Source organism: Glycine soja, chromosome 9, assembly GCF_004193775.1.
Source record: "Glycine soja cultivar W05 chromosome 9, ASM419377v2, whole genome shotgun sequence".
NCBI lineage: Eukaryota > Viridiplantae > Streptophyta > Magnoliopsida > Fabales > Fabaceae > Glycine > Glycine soja.
In genome coordinates this window covers 45,680,834-45,702,667 of record NC_041010.1, presented here as the reverse complement: position 1 = coordinate 45,702,667, position 21,834 = coordinate 45,680,834, and the positions used below count along the sequence as shown (strand labels likewise).

The following is a 21,834-nucleotide window of genomic DNA, read 5'->3' as shown; positions in this document are numbered from 1 at the left end:
TTAGCTTTTTTCTCCCTTTTATATTAGTTTGTAGTTTTGTTTCAATCACTGACTTTTGCTTGAGTTGTTATGTGGCATTACAACAATGGTTACTACTCATCATTACTTCCTTTATGTGTGAGCATGGCATGGGGTTTGTATGTATAAATGAGAATATCGATCAGGTTATATAATTGGTTATTCGCCTCACACATGATTATGTTTTCATCTCATTTTAACTTTTTCATCATTGTTTATTGTTTTTCACTACAGATTAGGAAATCATTTGACTTGCGTCTCATCTATGGTCCATCTTATTCTTTGATTTAGTTGGTTTTCAAGTGCAGTTTCTCAGAGGATTTGAGGTTAGATCCTTACTGCATATTAAATTTGTATTTTTCGTTGGTTGTGGGATATGTTGAACCATGATTTTGAATTCTTTGACAACAGTATGACAATATATTAAGTTTAAAATTTAAAAGTATAACATATAGTATATTTTGAGTATATATTATACTACTATTATATAAAATAAAACTCAGCCGTGCGACGCATTCACTAGTATTATATATTTCAGCAGGGAAGGTACTGAAATTATTATAATGTTGTCTTCTCTCCTGAAACGTTGACAATGTGCTGGGAATCATGTGTAAATGCTGCAACTTGCTATACATATTTTCAGACTGTATTTTCAATCATTTGGTTATAATTGGTTCGTCCTGTTTTTATATACACATAATAATGTGATTTTTCCACAAACCTCATACATGAATGAGGATATGTTATGTCCAACTAACCTTGGAAATGTCAGAAAAAATTTGTGAAATGTAACAAATCAGTGTTTTAAATTACGGAGCACCGACTAGTTTTGTTTCTAAAATGTCATCTTAATTAATGAAATTATCAAATGTAGTTATATAGGTGATTTTAATCATTATTTTATAATTTTAAGAACTAAAATGACTATAATTTAATAATGCCAAGAAATAAAATATTTAACGTTTAATAATTTTAGAATTTAAAATTGAATTAATTTAACGTATTATTAAAAATCATAATAAAAGCTAATTAATCAAATGTCATGGTAATTACTTAATAGTTTCAGTCTAAAGTAGGGGTTATGTAAATTCACCAAAAAAAAGGGTTATGTACTTTTGCCGGGGCGGCTGCCTTCGTGATCAGATGCATGCAAACGACATTCCTTTTTCTAATATTTTCATATTGAAAACAAAAGTATATGCAAACGACTTTCTCCATTTTCTAATATTTTGAAATTTTGTATTATTTCTTTCTTACTTTCATCTAAGATTCTAAGTTTATTTAAATACAATTATACAAAAGTATAAGCAAACGACTTTCCATTTTCTAATATTTTAGGAATTTTGTATAATTTCTTATTATTTCTTTCTTACTTTCATCTAAGTTTATTTAAATACAATTGTAGAAAGAAAATTACACAATTACCAGAGTGTGTAACTTTTTAATTTTTATAATTTTAAATTTTAGGCACTGACACCTGAAGCAAAAATCTTGTATTTAATTAACAATTTTTCAAGAATATATATATATATATATATAGTCTTATTTTTATCTTGCTTCATTTTCAACTAGTACAGTTCCTGCATTTGTCCTCTGAATCTACCCAAGAATTATGCAATTTCTTCAACTTGTGTGTGTCTTTTTTAGTTGGACAATTCAATGATTAATTTATTATTACAGTAGATGGAGGCCAATGATTTTGCTTTTTGCATGGAAAGTGTTCAGGGAAGAAGGTAAAGGTACAAACGCTTAGGAGGGAACTGTTTCAAACCATTTTAACTAGTTATGAGTTCAAACTTCAAATTCAAATCTAACATATTAAATGGTTGCATGGAAAAGAATGCTGGGGACCCTTCCTTTATGGCCAACCGTTATAACTTTGAAGTTTTAAATTTCAGTTAGTTTCAACCTCAGAAAGTTGTCCAACATTTGCCCCCTTTTTTGTTTCCTTCACAACCTTTTGCTGCGTTCTTCACTGAACCATTTTGAGTCTCAACATAAGAAGCATTCTTAGGGAGCTTTTTTTGGACAAGACCATTTAACATTCAAATTTTTCTGCTTTTTCTTTTAATCTCACTTTTTTTTTTGTCCTTTTTGTTTTCTATATCTATAGTTTGATTTCAATGAAGATTGTGTATGTTTTAGGCTAAGTTCTATCTATTTGATGCTTTTACATCCTATATAGTATGTCTCAAGGTGATCATGAAGTATTGAAAATTAGAAGCCACAAACACAAGCTCAACTTGTCACTTGATTTTCATGTTTATGTGCAGGTTTTGAAGAAGTTAATCACATATTATTGAACTAAGATGGATAAATCATCCAAATTTGATGAAAATTCTGATGTGGGGTATCACCCTTCTTCACCTTCCAATACTCCTGCTTTTTCCCCAATGAGTGGAGATTCTTTTACATATTGCCAAACCTGGACAAGCCCAGAGTCTGAGACTGTAGATGAGAGCAGCTATGCCAGTGAACCTTCACCTTCTCGGTGGAGGGCTAAACAGGATGTTCTTTCTAAGCTAGGAATGAAGCTGCGCGAGCATTCGATGGATGATAAACTTGATGCCTGTGTTGATTCAGGTTGGTTTGCACTTTGCATAGTTTGTGTGGTTATTTGTGAAGTTTTAGGACACTTAGAAGTTTGAATGATTACAAATTTCGATAGTGGTTGACTTGATTTTGTCCACATTATAGCCGAGCTTGAATTGATGAAGGAAAGATTTGCAAAGCTTCTGCTCGGAGAAGACATGTCTGGAAGTGGGAAAGGTGTTTGCACTGCAGTTACAATCTCAAATGCCATTACCAATCTCTACGGTAATTTTTTAATACTCAATAGCATAGCCTGATAATACACCATCCAACACGCTATTTATTTTTGGCTAAAACTTATTAGAATTCACAAAATTATGATGGAGACTCGTTAAATAGGAAATGAGACCAACATCATTTTGTGAGTCCCAATAAATTTCAACAAATAATAGTACATTGGAAAGAATGTAGTAGTGAGTGTATAAGTTGTGAGCATTTCTCATTTTTGTTTGCCAAATTTATTGTCCTTGAATGTGTTTGATTCGCGAATTCTGCAGCAACTGTATTTGGACAAAGTTTAAAGTTGGAACCACTAAAGCCTGAAAAGAGCGCTATGTGGAAAAGGGAAATGAAGGTTCTCTTATCAGTGTGTGACTACATACAAGAATTTGCTCCAACTGCTCAATATTTAGAAGATGGCACAATTGTGGAGGTGAGTTCTGCTAAATGATAACCAGAACTTTCATTTAACTTGTTTGTAATCTCTAAATGTAAGAAACATGATTTGATACTCTCTTTCAGATGATGAAAAGCAGACCAAGGTTAGACATATATGTCAACCTTCCCGCACTGCAGAAGCTTGACACAATGCTCATAGTAAGACAAATCCCAATTGCTTCTTGCTTGTAATATCTCAGTTATCAAGACTTCTTGTTACTAAAACTGTTAACATAACATTGTTTGCAGGAAATATTAGATACTTTCCAGGACACTGAATTTTGGTATGCAGAGAACATACCAGGGAATTCGAGTCGATTACGTGGAGCCTCATTCCGAACAAAATTTCCAAGGAAAGATGGCAAATGGTGGCTGCCAGTTCCTTGTGTTCTTCCTGGTGGCCTCTCTGACAAGTCAAGAAAGCACCTGATAGAGAAAAGGGATTGTGCTAATCAAATTCATAAGGCTGCCATGGCAATAAACAGCAGTGTTCTTGCAGAAATAGACATCCCAGAAAAATACATAGATAATCTTCCCAAGGTTAGTCCTCATTGGTAATCCATATTGTTAAATATAATCTGTTTCTAGAAGTCTCAGTCTGAAACTTTATGTTGGAATCTCAGAATGAGTCTTGTAATATGAAACATGGTTGAGTAAAGATAGATAAGAGAAAAAATAAAATTGCTTGAATGATTAAAGGTAATTACATCAAATCATATATAGGCATCAATCAAGTAATAACTAATTAAGCAAACAGTCCCTCATTTCTAAATTGATTGATGTTTTAGCATTCAAAAGAATTCATGTTAATTGATTTTCAATAAAGTATTAAAATTTCTATCCCAATGTTGTTCCCTAATAAACGCTGATGTCTTGAAATATTTAGTAATGTATTTTTAGAAATTAAGAGAGCAAGGATATTATAGTAAAATTGATCCTTAAAAGATACTATTGTCTTGGAGTAATTACTTAATCAGTGTGAGAAAACCTTAAGGATCAATCAATTTGAATAGAGGTAGTAGTAACTAATCTCCAACCAAGTAGTAACTAAATCTCCAAATAACTACATTTCTAACAAATCTGCATCTTTTTTTTTCCAGCTGAGATTCTATTGCCAAGTGACTGAGGATTCCATAAAATGTGACCCCATAAAGCAAATGTCTTGGAATTTTTCATCAAATTTCATAAGCCTTTTATGGAAGCCTATAATAGCAGCTGAGTCTTGTAGAAAAAGGGATGATATAGTTTCAATTAAGGTACCAATAGCAATCAAATCCGATTAGATCTATTAATCTTATGCCTATTCCCTTGAAATTAATCATTAAAATCCAATGTCTGATTAAGTTAATACAGGAGAAGAATTGATTTCATGTTACTAATAGTATATGCATTTACATCATTTTTATCAAAATGACTAAACTCTAATCTTTCTTCTTTTACTCTTTTCAAACATGAATTTCTTCAGAGTGGAAGATCAAGTGTAGGGGACTCAATTTACCTCTACATGCAAACTGCAGACAAGTTCTCACCTGAACAACTTCTTGACTGTCTCAAAATAAGTTCTGAACATGAAGCACTTGAGCTAGCAGACAGGGTTGAATCATCAATGTACACATGGAGACGCAAAGCTTGTCTGACCCATTCAAAATCATCATGGAGCAAAGTAAAGGATCTCATTGAAGACACAGACTCTAAGGACAAAAACTACACCTTAGCCGAGAGAGCTGAATCCTTATTGCTTTGCCTGAAGCAAAGATATCCTGAACTTTCACAAACATCTTTGGACACATGCAAGATCCAATACAACCGGGTAAGTTTTGCAATCGATGAAGTTGTGTCATTTATGCAGCATTGAGAAATACTATAAGGCCATGAGATCATCATTTTTTCCCCCTTAATCAAATGAAGAACATTTTAGGACACCATTATATGAATATCATCTAGTTATTGTAAAGTAAATGTGTTTGAATTTTGGATCGTGGACTAAGGATGATGATTATTATGTTTTTCAGGATGTAGGGAATGCAATACTAGAGAGTTATTCAAGAGTTTTGGAAGGCCTAGCATTCAACATTGTTGCATGGATTGAAGATGTTCTTTATGTTGATAAATCAATGAGGAACCGAGATGTCTAGAAACCTCAACTTGGTTTTACAATCGCGTCCTAACAGTTTTTCATTCCATCCAACAATCTTTTCGTAAACTATATCTTTAGTAGAATGAAGACAGATAGTACATGATTGTACGAAAAAGATATTAACTTGCATTTGTGTGAATCATAGTTGTTAAATGTACTAAAGAGTAAAGACAGTTTTCAGATTCTTTAAGCATGATTCATAGCAGCTTCACCAAAAAAGTAAATAATATTTGTTGTGGATGAGAAAATCAATCATTGATATTACATGCGTGTGTATGCATGACAAACCTTTATAGCATGAGAAAATCAATCATTGATATTACATGCTTTAAGTATATTTTTGGTTCATGCAATTTAAAGTTTTTTTTCATTTTCGTTTCTGTAATTTTTTTTTGTTTTAGTTCTTGTAAAATGTTTGTTTTATTTTTTATCTTTAAAGTGTTTTAGATCATTTTTTTCACTATTCAAAACATTTTTTATTACTCAAAACGCTGTCTAAAACACTATTAAGAATAAAAAAATAAAACAAACATTTTACAAGAACTAAAACAAAAAAAAAAATATAGAAATAAAAATGAAAAAAACTTTAAATTGCATGAACCAAAAATATACTTAAAGCCAAAAAAAATATAAAGATCCTTACTAATCCGTAATTAATCTGAACTAATTACAAGTTTATTTTAATTTTACAAATAAGATAATGTTCTTTTAGTCTCAAAAATAAATTATCCTCTTTTGACCCTTTATTTATAAAAATGTGTCACATGTAATCCTTGCTTGCATAAATGAGATGCTAAAAGGAGATAATTTTATACGAAAAAATATCACGTCTAACACGTTCTCACAAATGAAATAACTTATTTTTTTAAGACTAAAAACAAACTTTACAGCCTAAAACCATATTAAACCCTCTATAAAACTCCCTGGACTTGCAAGTTAATAATTGAATGCTGCATTTCTCCAGATGAAAAACACAGATAATTTTGATATTCTGAATATATAGAAAAAGAAAACTGAGCATGTGCACTGGTGTGTGCCTGTGACCCCAAAAGATAACAGACTGAGCATACGCCTTGAGACATAAATTAGAACGGAACAACAGACCATTTGAGATATATCATCAAATAAATTGGGAAAGTTGAAACAATGATCCTATATATACAACAAACCACTGAACTGTGTCTGCAAGTGCACAGGTCCAGGGTGGGGTGATCAACAGGTTAGTTAGTCAACCAGGCTAGAACCTTCACTTCTCTTCAACAAAGAAAACATCCCTTCACCTGTTTCTCAAATTGATGTCCCCTCAACTTCCCTTCAACACAGGAAGGGCAAGCACAAAATGACATCTTCATGCCAGTCATGCCATCAATAACGGACAATGAAACAACAAATACACCTGATAAGGGGTTTGCATACTCCCAACCAATAAAAAATCTTGTAAATCAACTATCCTCGTCCACGGCACCAACATATGAAAGGTCAGTTCGTCGCACCCTTACAGCCCCTTTAAGCCAGCTAGCAGCTCGAATATTAACACGGTCACCGCTTCCTATGATAGCAGTATTACTTGCAGATGAACAAGATCCAGCGCCATCTTCTAAAAGTGTCCAAGGGTCAACATCCGAATCATTGTCCTGCAGTTTCGACCTCCCTGATGCTGTAGTCCTTGACGATGAAACCAGGTTCCTCTGAGGGACAGTTGAACAGCTGGAGTTAAACCCAGAATTTGTAGTGCTGGGTTGAAGAGATGCAAGAGCAGAAGCTGGAACAGTTGGCAGCTGGCATGAGAAAGAGCACCGTATAGAGGGAGGGAGCACAGGCATGGCAGCTTGGATACGCCACCGGATAGTGTCTGGCAGTTGCATATTATCAAGATGATTCTGTATTATACAATAGACCAGAAGAAAAGTAAGAAGCCCGCATTCATTCATTCTAATCAGCATCAGCCAGATGATAATATCAAGAATAAAATGCCTTCCTATATTTAATAACATGGGATCAGGTCACAAACTAAAAGCTATAGGCTAAAAGATTCATACCTGCAATGCCTCCAATGGCTCGCGTTCAAATCCAGAAAACTCCCTTGTAGGTTCATTAGTGGTCTTTGAAACAGATTTTGACCTGAGCCAACTTGGAGGAGAACTACTCAACAATCCATGCAAAATCAACAGCAGATGATCAAACAGGCCCTCAACAGAAGAATCTACAAAAGCAGCTTCAGCATGTGACTCTGCCTCCCTTCTCAATGGAGTATAGTACATTGCCTTCACAGTTACATCCTCATGCACAACCCGGCTGCCAAGGAGACGAAGAAGTACAGAGGCAAGTGTGTATCTCACGCTCCATACAGAAGAGTCCCTGCAAAATTGAACATCTAGCTAAACTACCTCTACAACAGCCTACATTTGATACACTAATGTGGCATACATTAAAACAAGCATATTCCTTCATAGCACCAATATCCATATTTCACTTCTGAAAAGGACAGAAGCAAAATTGATTTCCAGCACTCATAATGAACTATCTTCAATGCAAGTAGTTGGAAACCATGATAAAACAGCAGACAGTAGATAACTGTACAGTTGAAAATGTTCATATTGCAATTATCTCCATTTTTATGCATTTCAAGAAAACTGAAAAAGGCATAGACTTTTACCCCCACAATAGTTAACTATATAAACATGTTTCAAGAAAATCTCATACTAATCCAGTGAAAAAAGACAACTTCAGTGCAGCAACAACCCAGGAAGGAATGAGAAAGTATTTCAGGACAGCATAGCAAATAATTTAAAGATTAAAAGAAATGTAGTCTTAATTACCCGTCTGTGCAAAGAATAGGAAGAAATCTCATGAGTAACTGCACACGTAAAGATATTGATGCTCGCAAAGCAGCAGGAGAAAGTGGAGAAGAATCTGGTGCAGGTGTTGGTCGTCTGGCTAACCCAGGGCTGCCACCTCTTATAGCTTTGCGGTTATTTACTTTATTTGTCTGACCTTCAGTAACAGGAGTACTTGCCATTGGCTTACTTGGTCCTCGAGTAACTAAAGCTATTTGTTGCTCAATATAATTTAATTGTTTGATCAAATCACTTGCAAAGGAATTACGAGATTCATCAGAGCTTTGATCTATGCAAGGAAGAATTAACTCAAGAAGAGCCCTCTCAGTCCCATGCTGCTGCTTACTGGTTGAGCTTTCAGAGTCAACCACTTGGGAGAACCCTTTTATGGACCTTTTCACATCCATTCCCTCTTCAGCAACTTCTCCTTCTTCAAGAGGCATAGAATCAACTTTCATTTTATCCCCCTGGACAGCAACTGGATCTTTACATGGGGTGCACCAACCCCAGGGTTCTGAAAACTGTGTCTTAACAGAAAATCTTTTAGTCTCTGCAATGTTAATCAGTCGTTGCTTAATGGTCTTCCGACCAAAGAGGACATCTTGACCTGCAAGGAACCATTTAGCCTGTAACAACATTGAATCCTCTAGTGACTTCCCAAAAAGATGAACCAACTCCGAGAAAAGGGGTGCAGCATCAGGTCTAACCAGTAACCTAGTGAGAATTATTTCAATAAAATTGTTCTCGTTCTCAGAAGCAGTGCCCTTCTCTGAACTAGGTGAGGACAACTGTATAGCATCAGCTAAAGACATATCATGTGTCTTCAGTTTTTCAATGAGGGCTTGTTCATTTAAAAGCAGCCTTAGTTCAACCCATTGCCAGTGAAACTTGGCAGGCTGCAGAGCATCTAACACATCTACAAGTTTATCCCGAAGTGTAGATTCACTATCAGTAAAATCAATTTTGGATTCACCATGTCCAGAATTCCGGCTTCCTTCATCCTTTGTATAAATAGAGTGAGGCATCTTACAATCAATCATGGCATTTAGAAAATGTCTAGCACGGAGCGGAACAAATGCCAGAGATTTTGAATGCATATCAGACCCATTCAACTCTAGCAAGGTTGCAAACTCTGCATCACTTGTATCTGCAGCCATAAGATCATAAAGGCCCTGACACTCTCTTAAGCATACATCTCGGAATGGCAAATGTTTTATTGCATCACTTATGGCCATTGTTAGAGACTGGTAAAGTTGATTCATGTCTTCACGAACTGCTACATTGGCATTCATAACAAAGGGCCGCCAAATAACAAAAGCAAATATTGAATAGGCAGGTGGAAAGACCAAAGTTAGAGGAAGTATGTGCTGCATCCTTGAAAGAGCAACAATGGACGGTTCACCCAAGAGATCCACCACTAAGCCTTCACAGATGGTTCTGCAGTTCCCAACAAGCAATCTAAACCAATGGACATGAACTTCAACTGAACTATCCACCTTAAAAGCCCCAACTGAACGTACATTCCCATTTGAATTGGATCTTGTGCTTCTTACAAATTGTACAACATCCAGGCCCTCCTTTAGTCTGAGAATGGTTACTATTCTTTCCAGGCTGGTAACACCACATATAATTGCACCAACAACAAGTGCAGAAACAGCAGCACTAATTTTCGTTGTTCTTGCAACCACAATTTTACTACTGTTGTTTGCAGCATCATTTGAAATAGTACCAGTATCATGGGTTTCAGGTGACATTTGAAACTGAGCTCGAGATGCTTTACTTGGAGCAAAAACTCCAGCAAGAGCAGTAGAAGCTTCCATTGCAAGTGCAATCTCAAATACACGGCTTTGACGTTCTCCCAAGGCTTCCTTAAGCAAACACAAACAAGTTATATGCATTCGCAGAATGCATTTAGCATAGTTCAATGAACTTGTAGCCAATGACATATTTGAATGATTACTGCCAGCTGAAAAATCAGGCAATTTTGCTAATGTTGGACCAACACTGCCAACTATGGCAGAAACAGCAGAAGTAACCAAAGAGGGGTCCCCTTCTTGAGCAGCACCACCAGTCTGCCTTATGCAATCTATCAAACCCATAACTATTTGTTTTGCAATTTGATATCCATTATCCCATTTTTCAAAAGCAGGACCTTTTGGTGTACCAGCAGCAAAGAGCTTTCTGTCTTTTCCAAAAAGATCAAGAAATGCTTCTTCCACATTACGCTGTACAACATCTCTCATGCCTGAACCTACTCTGGACGGGAACCGGCCACCAGTTATCTTTTGACGGAAAAAGTCATCAGGGTCCTCAACTCCAGCAGGAACACCAAGTGGAAGCCCTAACTCTCCATCAACTGACCGTCCAGACTCTAGTTCAGAAGCAAGTCTCTTATCACATGTACTCTTAAAACTTTTCTCCCACTCAATGACACTGACCACATTGCCATATTTTTTTAATAAATAACGAGCAAAAGTTAGGGCACCTGAACCAGAAACCCTCCCATTAGATGCTGCTATAATAGCCGCAGCACGATGCATTATAGATGACAGAGCTTCAGGAAGAAGATCTGCTGCAGTAAGAATATTCTCATACCTGCATCAAATACAACAAGACAGACATACTAAACAGAATCACTATATGTAAACATCCATTGTAAAAAAAAAAAAAAGGGGCCTTAGGTTAACATAAAGATGAAAAGTAAATAATACTCATTAGATTAAAAAATAATGAGGGGGAAAATTGGAAGCACATACGAAGTCACAGAAAAATTACTTAATTAAAAATATAAGGAAAAGAAGAGCAAAGGAAGCGCCAACATGCAAAAGTTTATCAAGCACTTGTTAGAATAATAAATAAAAAAATGAAGAAAGACAAGTGGTATATCACATAAACAATTCTCATAGTTATTAAAAACACAGCGAACACCACAAGGATTAGAAGGGAAAGCCAGACGAGGAACTAGGAATAGCACATAAACTGATAAAAGGAACAAAATAAATGGTGGCAGAATAGACCCAAAAAATACATAAACTAAGTTGAGTACAAACCTTCTCAGCGATGATAACAGAAAAGCCTCGCCAACATCACAAGCTTGGTTCTCCACATTCCTTCCACTATGAATTGTAGAATTTGGGCTAATATAAACCTTTGGCAGCAACCATACGAGGAATTTGACAGCTGATACTAAATCGTCTGAGACATCCATCAAATAAAGTAAAGCAGAAAGTTCATCCTCACCAAGTTTCCACCGTATTGAACTTTTATCATCCACAGTGGCAAAAGGCCTGCCAAACTGGCTAACTTTACCAACATCTTTTTCACTCTCTTCAATAAGCTCCCTAAATACAGTCATCAGCCAAAGTGTTACTTCCTTTCTCTCAACAAAGCGCAGCTGTTTTAGTGCCCTTCCAATTGAAACAATATCTTCACAGTGACCTGATCGAATTCCATCAACAGACCTTGTTGTATCTCCATCCATAGCAGTTCTATGGTGAGGGCAGCTAACCTTATTGCCACACACATGACTTGTTGATGCCCCTTGGCTACCCTCAATTCTAGAAGCTGCCAGTTGAGCAAGACTCTGGGTTTTACGGACAGTCTTCTGCCGAGTCTTAGTAACCTGTTTAGTTGACTTAAGTGGTTGATCAACTTTGAGAGGCTCGGAGGATTTTAGCCCCTTCTTAACCCACCATGTGTCTTCATCATCAGACAGTACTAGAGACGGAGCTTGAACAAATGAACTTCTTTCCTCACTCAATTTTTGCCTCTTTGATTTTCTACATTCTTCACACCCAGGTGTAGCCTCCACTAGATCAATCTTGTTGTGAGACCCAATAGGTTTTCTGACACTGCCTTGAGATTCATCCAATCCTGTAGTGCTCAAATTAGTTAAACTTTTTGGTAGCTGTAACAGGGTTGAGATGAATGTCTTCAGTTCTTCAACACAATTGTCATCCTTTGCATTTTTAGAGGATATTTTATTAGAAAAAATACTCTTCCATGGATCAATTGACACCGTAGAAGCTCTGTCTTTTGTTGAAGTTGTACAGTGTTTTCGCTTGAGAGAAGATATATTCACATTATTGGCATTGTCGTGGTTCTCCCATAAGGAACCACGAAGTATGAGGCGGCGTTCATTCAAGTAAACCCGCAATGCTTCAGTGAGCCATGGCCCTTCACTAATCCCTGATTCTACCAAAGCACCACGCACAAACTTCCCAGGAAGCTGCTTCAAGATTCGGCAATGTCTCTTCTGTCTCTCCAAGTCAACCACATTTACATTCATGTCCATGATCCCACTCACTATCAGCTGACGTACATATGCCAGTGGGTAAAAGATGCCTGCCCGTATGAGTTCCACTATATATAGATGTAGGCGTTTGAAACCTTCCCCTTTATGCACCATATGCTGATCAATCCAACAAACAATAATATCATGTAGAGGACCTGGGCTTTCAAATATAGCTGAAGAACAGATATTCTGATCCAAATTTCTTGAACTAGATTTTATTTTGAATGCATTGTTCACAAAATTCTGATTACTCTGCAGACTTGAACATTTTGCTAAATAACTGACTCCATGACCACGAGTGCTTCCACTCTTTTGCTTTGGTGAAATCTGCATATCCCTTAGCTTCACCTTTAAAAGTCTAATTGCTATATGGACTTGGGAAAGATCTTTCCTGCCAGTGAACTTTACGTCACAAGGAGGAGCATTTCGAAAATCCCTGAAATCACATGTTGCCCACTCACACAGGAAAAACACTGAATAAACAAGTGATTTATTTACAGTCACAAACCACTTCAGCGATAACCTTAAACAATGGCTGACTTTTGCAACCCAACCTTCAGATACAGATTCATCACAAAGATCTTCAAAAAGAAATTTGTATGCTCCATGTATATCACCAAGTACAAGGGATTTATCCAAGGCTTGGGAAGCTTTAGCCAGACATTGACCTGGATAACCTGGGCTTACAGCCTTTGTGAGATCTTCTACACGTTCTTGAATGCATGAAATGACATGATCAAATGCCAATGACTGGAATTGTGCATCAAATCCTTTACTTCTAAATAAACACACAACATCTTCTGAACTATTTATTATCTTTCCTGCAGCTTCAGTTGCTTTCAGTACAAAATTCCCATCATTTATTGTATGTGAAACTACAGAGGATGGCAAAGGAAAGCAATCCAAAGCAACAAAAGTCTCTGAAGCCGCAAATATTAAATATCGGAGCATCTCAATCAGAGCAGAAGTAGTATATGCCCTCCGGGAATTATCTACAAGGTCTGATCCACCAGGAGCAGGATCACGAATAATACGAAGAGCTACACCAGCAAGAGTATGAACATATGTTTGAGATAGAACAACAATTTCTAAAAAGCCATATACAATAGGCAATAGCAGCTGCCAAATCTCAAGCAATTGTTTTTCCTGAAAGGAGCAGAAGTGGGAAAAATCAAAACCTTAAGTCTAAAGGATTGAAATCAGCAAAAAATATAAAATACTCAGTTTATTTTCTATGAACACACAATACTTCTTATATGCAATCACCTGTAATTGACGCAAAACCCAGTCAATGATAAGAGAAGGAAGAAGAAGCCCTTCAGCATGATGCCATTGCAAAAGCCGAACAATATACCACCATCTAAAATGTAAAGATGGTTCTTCACCATCAGCAACAGATAATAACTGGTCACTTCTGTGCTGAAGCGACGCAGTATAAGGTACTTGGGGCGATTGGTCTCGATTATGAGGAGTAAAATGAGAAGTATTTTTTGAGAAGAATTCATCAAGAAGAGTTTGCAAGTACTCAATAACATCTTTTGTCCAAAGCTCAGAACAAGACAGCTGAGTTTTGTCAGCAGTCCCAGAAGGAATACTAGCAGAACCCAGCCGAACCTGCAAAATTCAACCATAATCTATCTTAAATATTGAGAAAAGGGGGAGGGTGATTTCAGGGTAAAATAAACAGGTAAATTACACAACATTGAGGCATCCATACCAGATTCAGGTAAGAAACCTTTATAAACCAGGTAGCCCTCAACAATGGAACATTATTCCTAATAAGAACCTCTAAAAGTGATTTCCTTCTAACATGAGGAACAAGATCTGCCAAAGATCGTAATTGCTTGTGCTGTTGAGATAAGCCCTATAAAAAAATAATTGAGTTAAAAAAACAAGACAAAACAATAAAAAAAAAACTAGTGGCAGAAAACATCCCAGATAATAAGCACTAATGCGTAAGTTTTAATAAAGTATTGAAGGATTTAACAGGAATATCAGCCTAGATGACAAAAAGCCAAGGGATCTCTTATAGGAACGTATTTAACAATGGCTCTCCTGAAATCATGAATAGCTATAGCCTGTACTGGTGTATTTAGCATGTGAACATGTTCTATTTCCATCCATACTTGCACACTTCTTCCAGCCAGATTAAACTACAAATATCCATCCAAATATAATGATTCATAACCTCATGCTTTTCTAAATATAAATTCAGCAAAAACTTGATAAAAACTGTTAGAATACCAAGGTTACTAGTTTTAGTCAGAGGGCCTGAGCTTGTACTGGCAGCACTACTACTTGACTTAGTAGTCTAAATATAAGCATTTTTTATAGAAGTATAAATATAAGCATTAGGCTAGGTATTGTGTAACATCTAATATCAATCTCCATTGTATTAGCGGTCTTTCTCTCTTTTCCATCCTTTTTACCTAAACCCTACAATTTTAATAGGCTAAAATTGTGTAGTTTGGGTGAAAAGAGAGAAAAATGACTAAAGTAAGCTGAATAATGATGTGTTTTACAATCCCTAATGCTCTTAATAATTTATACCAATAACTAGGTCTAGTACAAGGCTACAAGCCCAACCAAGTTCACTAACAACAAAACAATAACACTAACATTCTAACAGGAACAAATAACAAGCAAAACAATATTTATACAGGAAAGTTGTACAAAGAGTAAAGCAACAGGAACAAGACTTTCATTAATACCTCAATCCATTTCTTCCGAAAGTCTTCAGGACAAGGCCTTTGTTCAGGGAAAACACCAGGCTTAGCAAGTTGTGACCCAGAAAGAGCCACTCCATATACTTGACCAGCCTGTCAAAATAAACACTATCATGTAGATCAAATACCTTCATAACACGTAGGGCCCACTAGACCCAAAATAAAACAATACAAAAAAAATGGAATACTTTAGAGGCCTACATACTGTTCAGCAAGCATAATAAAATAACAGAATAAAGATCATCGGTCATCACCTTCCGTTTCCGCACACGAGATTCATTGATTGCCCGTAGACGTTTTCTAATAGCCTGGAGAGAGAAGATGAAAGATTAAAGAATTAACCTACAAACACTTCCAATGAAATAAAAACCAAATATGGAAAATGTCCAGTATATTCATGGCATAGGCTATGGTTGACAAAACTAACTAATCAGTTAGCTTAAAGCAAATAAGCCAGCTTAAGACGTATAAACTATCTTATTGTATTACGAGTGTTTGATAAATTAGTTATTGAAGTAGCTAAAAATGCAAAATGACATAAAAGGACATCTATATAATTTTTAATATAAATGATATTTTGTTTCGTAGACAAAAAATATATTCTTAGGTAATTATAGTTTTAGATTCATTTATTAATTTTACATTCTTCTTAATTTTTTAAAAGATCAAATATTTTATTAAAATTAAGTACATTAAAATGGTAAGGAAAAAAATGGATGAAAAAAAACAAGCTGCAAGCTCATAAGTTATAAGCTAGTTGAAGTAGTTTATAGCTTATAAGCTATAAGGTAGCAAAATAAGCTTGTTTATCAAACAACATAATTTAGCCAGACAAGCTAATAAGCTAGCTTAATTGACATGCCACACACACTCATAGTTATACAAAAAAAAAAGGGCATAATTCTCTCTCAAAGACTAGGAACTCACCTCTTTGCAACTAAGGACAACTGTCTTGCCAAAATTTTGAACCTGGGTCAAAGAAATTTCTCTAGATTCCTGAAGACAAAAAAAAAGGTAATACCATTTTATAAAAACAACAATCAGTTTTAGAAAGTACAAGTTGATTTTCAACAATTCATCAAGGGAAGCCAATCCACTAGAATATCAAATTCCCTACAGCATAGTTTCAATCATACTGAACAGTAGGAGATCCAAATAAGAAATTTGATACAAAAAACCAAGCTGTTTTCAAATTGACTGAAAATAGCACATACAAATATAATGATAAACACATCCAAATATACAGTGTTCAACGTAATAATTTTAAACTAGAAATAGATAAAAACAACTTAATCATAAGTTTTATTAAACAAAGTTACTAGTTAGTGCATGCATTGAATGAGAGGGTGACAAACTAAGCAGTAGAATGATCAAATTGGATAAGTTCAGAAGCGCTCCTTCAATTCCGTTTCATTTAAAAATTTAAGTTTATGAATTTTCAATTATTTTCATGAGAATTGGTGAAAGAAAAGTAAGAAAAAATTAATTGAATCGAGTGATTCATATCGATGATAGGAAATTGCACATATTCATTGATTATCATAAGATACAAAGTCATTAGAGATTCATTTTATGACATGAATCATTAGGTAGCTGAATCATATTGAATCATAGGATTCAAATCAAGAATTGTCAGATTCTAACAATGGCTATAACTCAAACACTCATAGCTAAATTGCTACGTTACATTATCCATTTGATATAAATACAGAAGTTAACAAATATACCTCAAGCCCCTCAACTGTGTCCCTATATCCAGATTGCAAATATTCTCTGGTCAGAGTCTCTTCAGGACAATTTGGTGTTTGGGGGTGATAGTCAGGAGGCCCAAGCCTGAGATTTAACAGTGACATTTAAAATTTATACAACAAGACAAAAAGGAAATTTAAAGCAAAAACTAGGAGTACTAACAGGATTAAAACATAGCAATCTTAATACCATTGAATAACAACTAACAAAAACATTAGTTTGGTCCTGGCTAAAGGCTAAAGAAAAAGATTTCAATATAAGCTTCAACCATTGGTCTTCCAATATATCGAATTCCTTTGGATAGTTTGACTGGGCTTTCATACTCTTGTTATATTAGGGTGGGTTGTTATTTTGGAGGGCAGCACTTAGGTGCCTTGTAATCTCTATTTCTGGTACCACTGGTACTGGTTTGCCTATTAATAATATATATATATATTTTTTGCCTTCCAAAAAAAAAAAAAAAACAACTAACAAAAACAGATACCGACGATCAAGGGCATCAAACAATATTTTGAATATTAACCGAGTACATGCAAATTTTACTCCAGAAAAACTTAAGATGTTTGTTACTCATGAACTAACAAAATTGAACGATTTGGAAACAGGTTCTGCTACAGGCATGAACTACCTAGAGTTCAGAGGTTCTTTATCGCACTTCAACTTGTATGGGGCTAATGGTGGTTGTCGCCTGCAAAAGCAAAACCATTATTTTTAAAGTGATTAACAGCATCAAATAAATGATTTATCAGAACAAATAAAATAATATACCATTTTATTATGGAGTATCTACTATCAAACAGAACAAAGGGCTAATATTAAAACAGCTCTATGTTCCTCTGTATCTTCAAAGCTGTTGTAAATAGTAGACAATAAAGTAGACCCAATATTTCTTTTGAATAGGACAACTGATTATTTTTTCTTTTACATTCAAACTTGAGTTGGGGAAAAATATGTAATTCTATGACATGTTCATTGGGGAGAGAATAAATTCTGATATGGATACGAGAGAGATATGTAACTGGTTTTTTATTATGATTAAAGTATTTTTCTTTCAAACTATGATCATCCTTCACTAATTTAGTCATTTACCAATGAGAAATTTATAAACATTGCTCATGTACATAAAGTATTTTTAGAAAAGAATCCATGTTAATGTATCTAGGCTGAGATATCTCAATCATTTAAATGCATAAGAACAGAAATGATGACCCAAAAGGACCAAAAAAACTAGAATATTGTGATTACTCAAGAGTCAAAAGATAAATGAACCAGCTCTGAAGTGGAGTTTTTCAGGTTTCAAAAGGACGTCAAGTAAATAAATAATCACTGTTGCAATAAAGAAAGCTATTAGATAACAGGGACTGAAGCACCAGAAGCTGCATCACAACAACAATTATTTGGAATATGCAGTGACATAATCACATGTACTACAATAACAACATCTGAAAAGAAAGAATAATAATAAGATTTTCAGCAAAGAAATGTTGGCATACATAGTATCTTACCTTGAACTCACAGGAAAGTTAGCCGGCAAAGAAGATGAATCAGTTCTTCCAATGTCCCTAGTGGATGGCCCACCAATTGCACTGTTATTAACTGCACTAGTGCAGCTGCCAGCATGATACCTTTGCATTTCCCCCAATCATAACCAGCATACTGCCCTCAGCATCAAACCACTACAAGTAGCTGTAATAGCTAAACTGCATCATTGAAAATGTGCTGTGTCATTTCCAACCAGAGCATTTAAGCAAACTACAACAAAAATCCTAAAAAAGTGACAAAGGAAAAAAAAGACACATAAATTGAAGAGAGAATAAGAGAAAATGACCTTAAGCACCAAATCTATGTGTTAACTGTCTTCAACCACTATAAAACATATGTACTGAAATCCTAATACCCCAAAACATGAGACCCACAATTTGTGGAACCCAGATGTATGAGGCAGAGTGGTACTATTCTGGCCTGTAAAACACAAATGGATAAAGAATTAAGAAACAAATCCATAACATGCACCATAAGAAGAATCATTAACTAACATCCAGATTCCAGAATGCATCAGATGAGTGCAACTCAAGGGCAATATGAAAGCTCCAAAAAAAATCCAATAGTCTGAATTGGGTGTTTGGCTTCGTGTCCAACAACCAACACGTGAGTATCAGACAGGAAAAAGAGAAGCTGTCATTTTAAGCTTTTGCATCAAACATGGAAAGGACTCGATTTTGAATCGAACATGGCATGATCCAAACACGCTATGCATGTTTCATTTAAGATGCAAAGAACATAAAATATTCTGGAAAATAAAAGAAAACAGAGTCCTAAACTCTTGTCCACACTAAGTCCAGTTTCCAATGCATAGATGTGGAACAGCAGGGGTAAAGAAAATTTGAACAACTTTTTTCACATTTATGTTCTGAAACCGTCGTTGACGCCAAAACCCCATTCCCAACCATATAAAAGTCTTGTTTTCAAAAATAGTGTAACTGTAAGCACACCAATGAACTTAGAAGCTTTACTTCTACCCTAAGGAATCTCCTAGTCAGACTAACACAAACACAATCACAACAATTACACAAGAGAATTCAATTCCCATTGAAATTGGAAACTCTCCATTAAAATGTATCTACATATACCAAAACACACCTATATCAAGTCCTATCGCATATAAACACGTGGTCGACCGTTGCCAGAATCATAACTTCAAGTCTCGAATCCGTAACCAACAGTAATAACTTATAACACGAGATACAATACAAAGTTGCAGAATTTAACCAAATCATTTCCAATCCACAAGCATAACTGCAAAACTCATTGAAATAAAAATTACCCTCACTTTCCCTGCTCCAACTAACAAGGGCACCAAATGAAACTTCTACAGATGCAAGAGGCAAAAACTGAGAGAAAAAACCCACCACTTGAATCGTCCAAAAATCTAAACTTTAACGTCAAATCCAACCTATACTCTACAAAAACCTGAACAGCAACCACCCAATCCAACAAAATCAAATCTAATGTGAGAAAAAAAAAAAAAAAACTCCACAATTAGAACTCCGAAGCACGATCCAAAACTAGGGTTTTTGAGAACGAAATTCCGGCTACTGTTTCGTTCTTACCCAACTTTGGAAATGCCGGCGCAAGCTAATTGCGGAACTGAAAATTGGGGATATTCCAGCACAAGCAAAACTAGGGTTTATGATTCACAATTGGGCAAAACGGAACAAAAGGGGTTTCCGAAAAATCAAAATTAACAACAAATATAATAATGGGGGAATTGCAATATATTGAAGATTAATGATAAGGACATTACCTGGGAAGAAAAATTGCAAACTTTGACGGAAAGAGTGAGAATGTAAGAGAGAGAAACAGAGCAACAAAGAAGAAGAAGAGTCTCTGTAGTGTGGTCGAGGGTTTGACTCTTTGTATTTTTTTTTTGGTTTTTTTATTAAAAAAAAATTGGTAGTGACGATGATGATTGTGTTGAGTTGGTGGTGTTTTCTGTGAATCACAATGGAAGAACAGTGAAGGTGGAGGAGCTAGTTATAATAATTTTTAGTTAAAGTAACGGTTGTTTAAAAAAAATAGATTAAAAGAAGTGGTGAAAAATATCTATCTCTATTTGTTTTATTGAAAAAATTGAAAATTTGACTTTTTAATAGATAATCAATATTTTTTTTAAAAAATAGATAATTCATATTTTAGCATGTACAATATATGTCCGACATAAATATTTATTTATTTAATTAATTATATTTTGTTTTACTCCTCAATTTAGAGATATATTTTTTTATTCCTGAAATTTAAAATTATTTTTTAATACCTAAACTTTGATAAATTATTTTTTTAGTTTTTTGACATAATAAATTAACCCTTCATATTAATTTTTAATATTTTGTGACAATTTTTAATATTTTATGACTATTCCAAAATACAAATTTAAATGACTAAAAAATAAAATTAATTTATGAAAATTAAAAATCATTACAGATTATCAATTTATTATATGAAAGACTAAAAATAAAAATTTATCAAAAATAAGGAGAAAAAATAATTTTAAATTTTAGGAAGAAAAATAAAACACACCCCATATTTAAAGATTAAAATGACAATTAAATCATATTTATTTTTTATATAACAAAAATTTATAATAAATAAAATATTTTTAAATGTATATAATATATTATAATTAATATTTATATAAAATTAATATTTTTGAATATATAAATTTTATTTTAAATATATGATAATAATTATTGATATAAGATAACTTCTAAATAAACATATAATAAAATTCAATTAAAAATATGAAAATACAAGTATTAACAAAATTAAATAAATATTTCAAAAAAATCAAATAAAAAAATAAAGATACAAAGAGAGTGATTTTAAAATAGTCATAAAAAAAAGTTGTCAAATTAGTTGTGAAATCAAATTAAAATTATGATGTATATTTATAAGGGATAAAATAAATAAAAAAAATGTTCAATAATTGATATTGGGATAAGTCGTATATCTAAATGAAAGAGGTAACAATGCCTAAAGTCACTTCTATTTAACAAAAAATTATAAAAACATTGTCATCAAATATAATTATTTCAACATATAAAGAGGGATGATTACGTTGCTAAAATGTATATGAATGATGAACTATATAATATATAATCATAATATTAATCTTATCTTATAATCTTATAATATTTACAATAAAATTAAAGATAAGCTACGAGACAAAATATTACTATTGATAAGGAAATTAATATTTTATTCTCATTGTGTAGAAGAGAATTCACTGAATTTTCTATTTATGTATCCACTATTGTGCTCTAGAAC

General features: G+C 34.3%; 2 protein-coding genes across 8 annotated transcripts; one reads left to right on the top strand and one right to left on the bottom strand.

Moving 5' to 3' along the window:
- Positions 1 to 242: 242 nt before the first annotated feature.
- Positions 243 to 5,739, top strand: LOC114367026 (rop guanine nucleotide exchange factor 3-like). 5 transcript variants are annotated; one of them, XM_028324099.1, is made up of 9 exons: positions 243 to 344; positions 2,292 to 2,601; positions 2,716 to 2,835; positions 3,108 to 3,262; positions 3,352 to 3,426; positions 3,517 to 3,807; positions 4,368 to 4,523; positions 4,733 to 5,077; positions 5,280 to 5,739. In XM_028324099.1, exons 2-9 carry the CDS (start codon positions 2,328 to 2,330, stop codon positions 5,400 to 5,402), a joined length of 1,539 nt encoding a protein of 512 aa, XP_028179900.1. In that variant the 5' UTR covers positions 243 to 344; positions 2,292 to 2,327; the 3' UTR covers positions 5,403 to 5,739. The 5 variants fall into 5 exon arrangements, with proteins under 5 accessions (XP_028179900.1, XP_028179901.1, XP_028179902.1 ...); XM_028324100.1 differs by lacking the exon at positions 243 to 344 and adding an exon at positions 1,643 to 1,751; XM_028324101.1 differs by lacking the exon at positions 243 to 344 and adding an exon at positions 1,806 to 1,915.
- A 594-nt stretch (positions 5,740 to 6,333) lies between these two features.
- On the bottom strand, positions 6,334 to 20,541 carry LOC114425227 (mediator of RNA polymerase II transcription subunit 12-like). Of its 3 annotated transcripts, XM_028392054.1 has the most exons (15): positions 20,315 to 20,541; positions 19,835 to 19,980; positions 18,839 to 18,972; positions 18,516 to 18,710; positions 17,639 to 17,698; positions 16,989 to 17,094; positions 16,189 to 16,257; positions 15,516 to 15,569; positions 15,247 to 15,354; positions 14,253 to 14,399; positions 13,802 to 14,149; positions 11,292 to 13,681; positions 8,224 to 10,836; positions 7,444 to 7,762; positions 6,334 to 7,284 (listed from the first exon to the last, which is right to left on the bottom strand). In XM_028392054.1, the coding sequence occupies exons 4-15, from the start codon at positions 18,641 to 18,643 to the stop codon at positions 6,847 to 6,849; spliced, it is 6,780 nt and encodes a 2,259-aa protein (XP_028247855.1). In that variant the 5' UTR covers positions 18,644 to 18,710; positions 18,839 to 18,972; positions 19,835 to 19,980; positions 20,315 to 20,541; the 3' UTR covers positions 6,334 to 6,846. The 3 variants fall into 3 exon arrangements, with proteins under 3 accessions (XP_028247855.1, XP_028247854.1, XP_028247856.1); XM_028392053.1 differs by lacking the exon at positions 19,835 to 19,980; XM_028392055.1 differs by lacking the exons at positions 18,839 to 18,972; positions 19,835 to 19,980.
- Positions 20,542 to 21,834: the final 1,293 nt, after the last annotated feature.

Coding starts and splice junctions, on each gene's coding strand:
- LOC114367026 (XM_028324099.1), top strand. CDS start 2,328: ATGGATAAATCATCCAAATTTGATGAAAATTCTGATGTGGGGTATCAC. Junction 3,808..4,367: donor ACATAGATAATCTTCCCAAG/GTTAGTCCTCAT, acceptor TTTTTTTTCCAG/CTGAGATTCTATTGCCAAGT. Junction 4,524..4,732: donor ATGATATAGTTTCAATTAAG/GTACCAATAGCA, acceptor GAATTTCTTCAG/AGTGGAAGATCAAGTGTAGG.
- LOC114425227 (XM_028392054.1), bottom strand. CDS start 18,643: ATGCAAAGGTATCATGCTGGCAGCTGCACTAGTGCAGTTAATAACAGT. Junction 17,095..17,638: donor AAAGAACCTCTGAACTCTAG/GTAGTTCATGCC, acceptor GTTAAATCTCAG/GCTTGGGCCTCCTGACTATC. Junction 16,258..16,988: donor ACACAGTTGAGGGGCTTGAG/GTATATTTGTTA, acceptor TTTTGTCTTCAG/GAATCTAGAGAAATTTCTTT.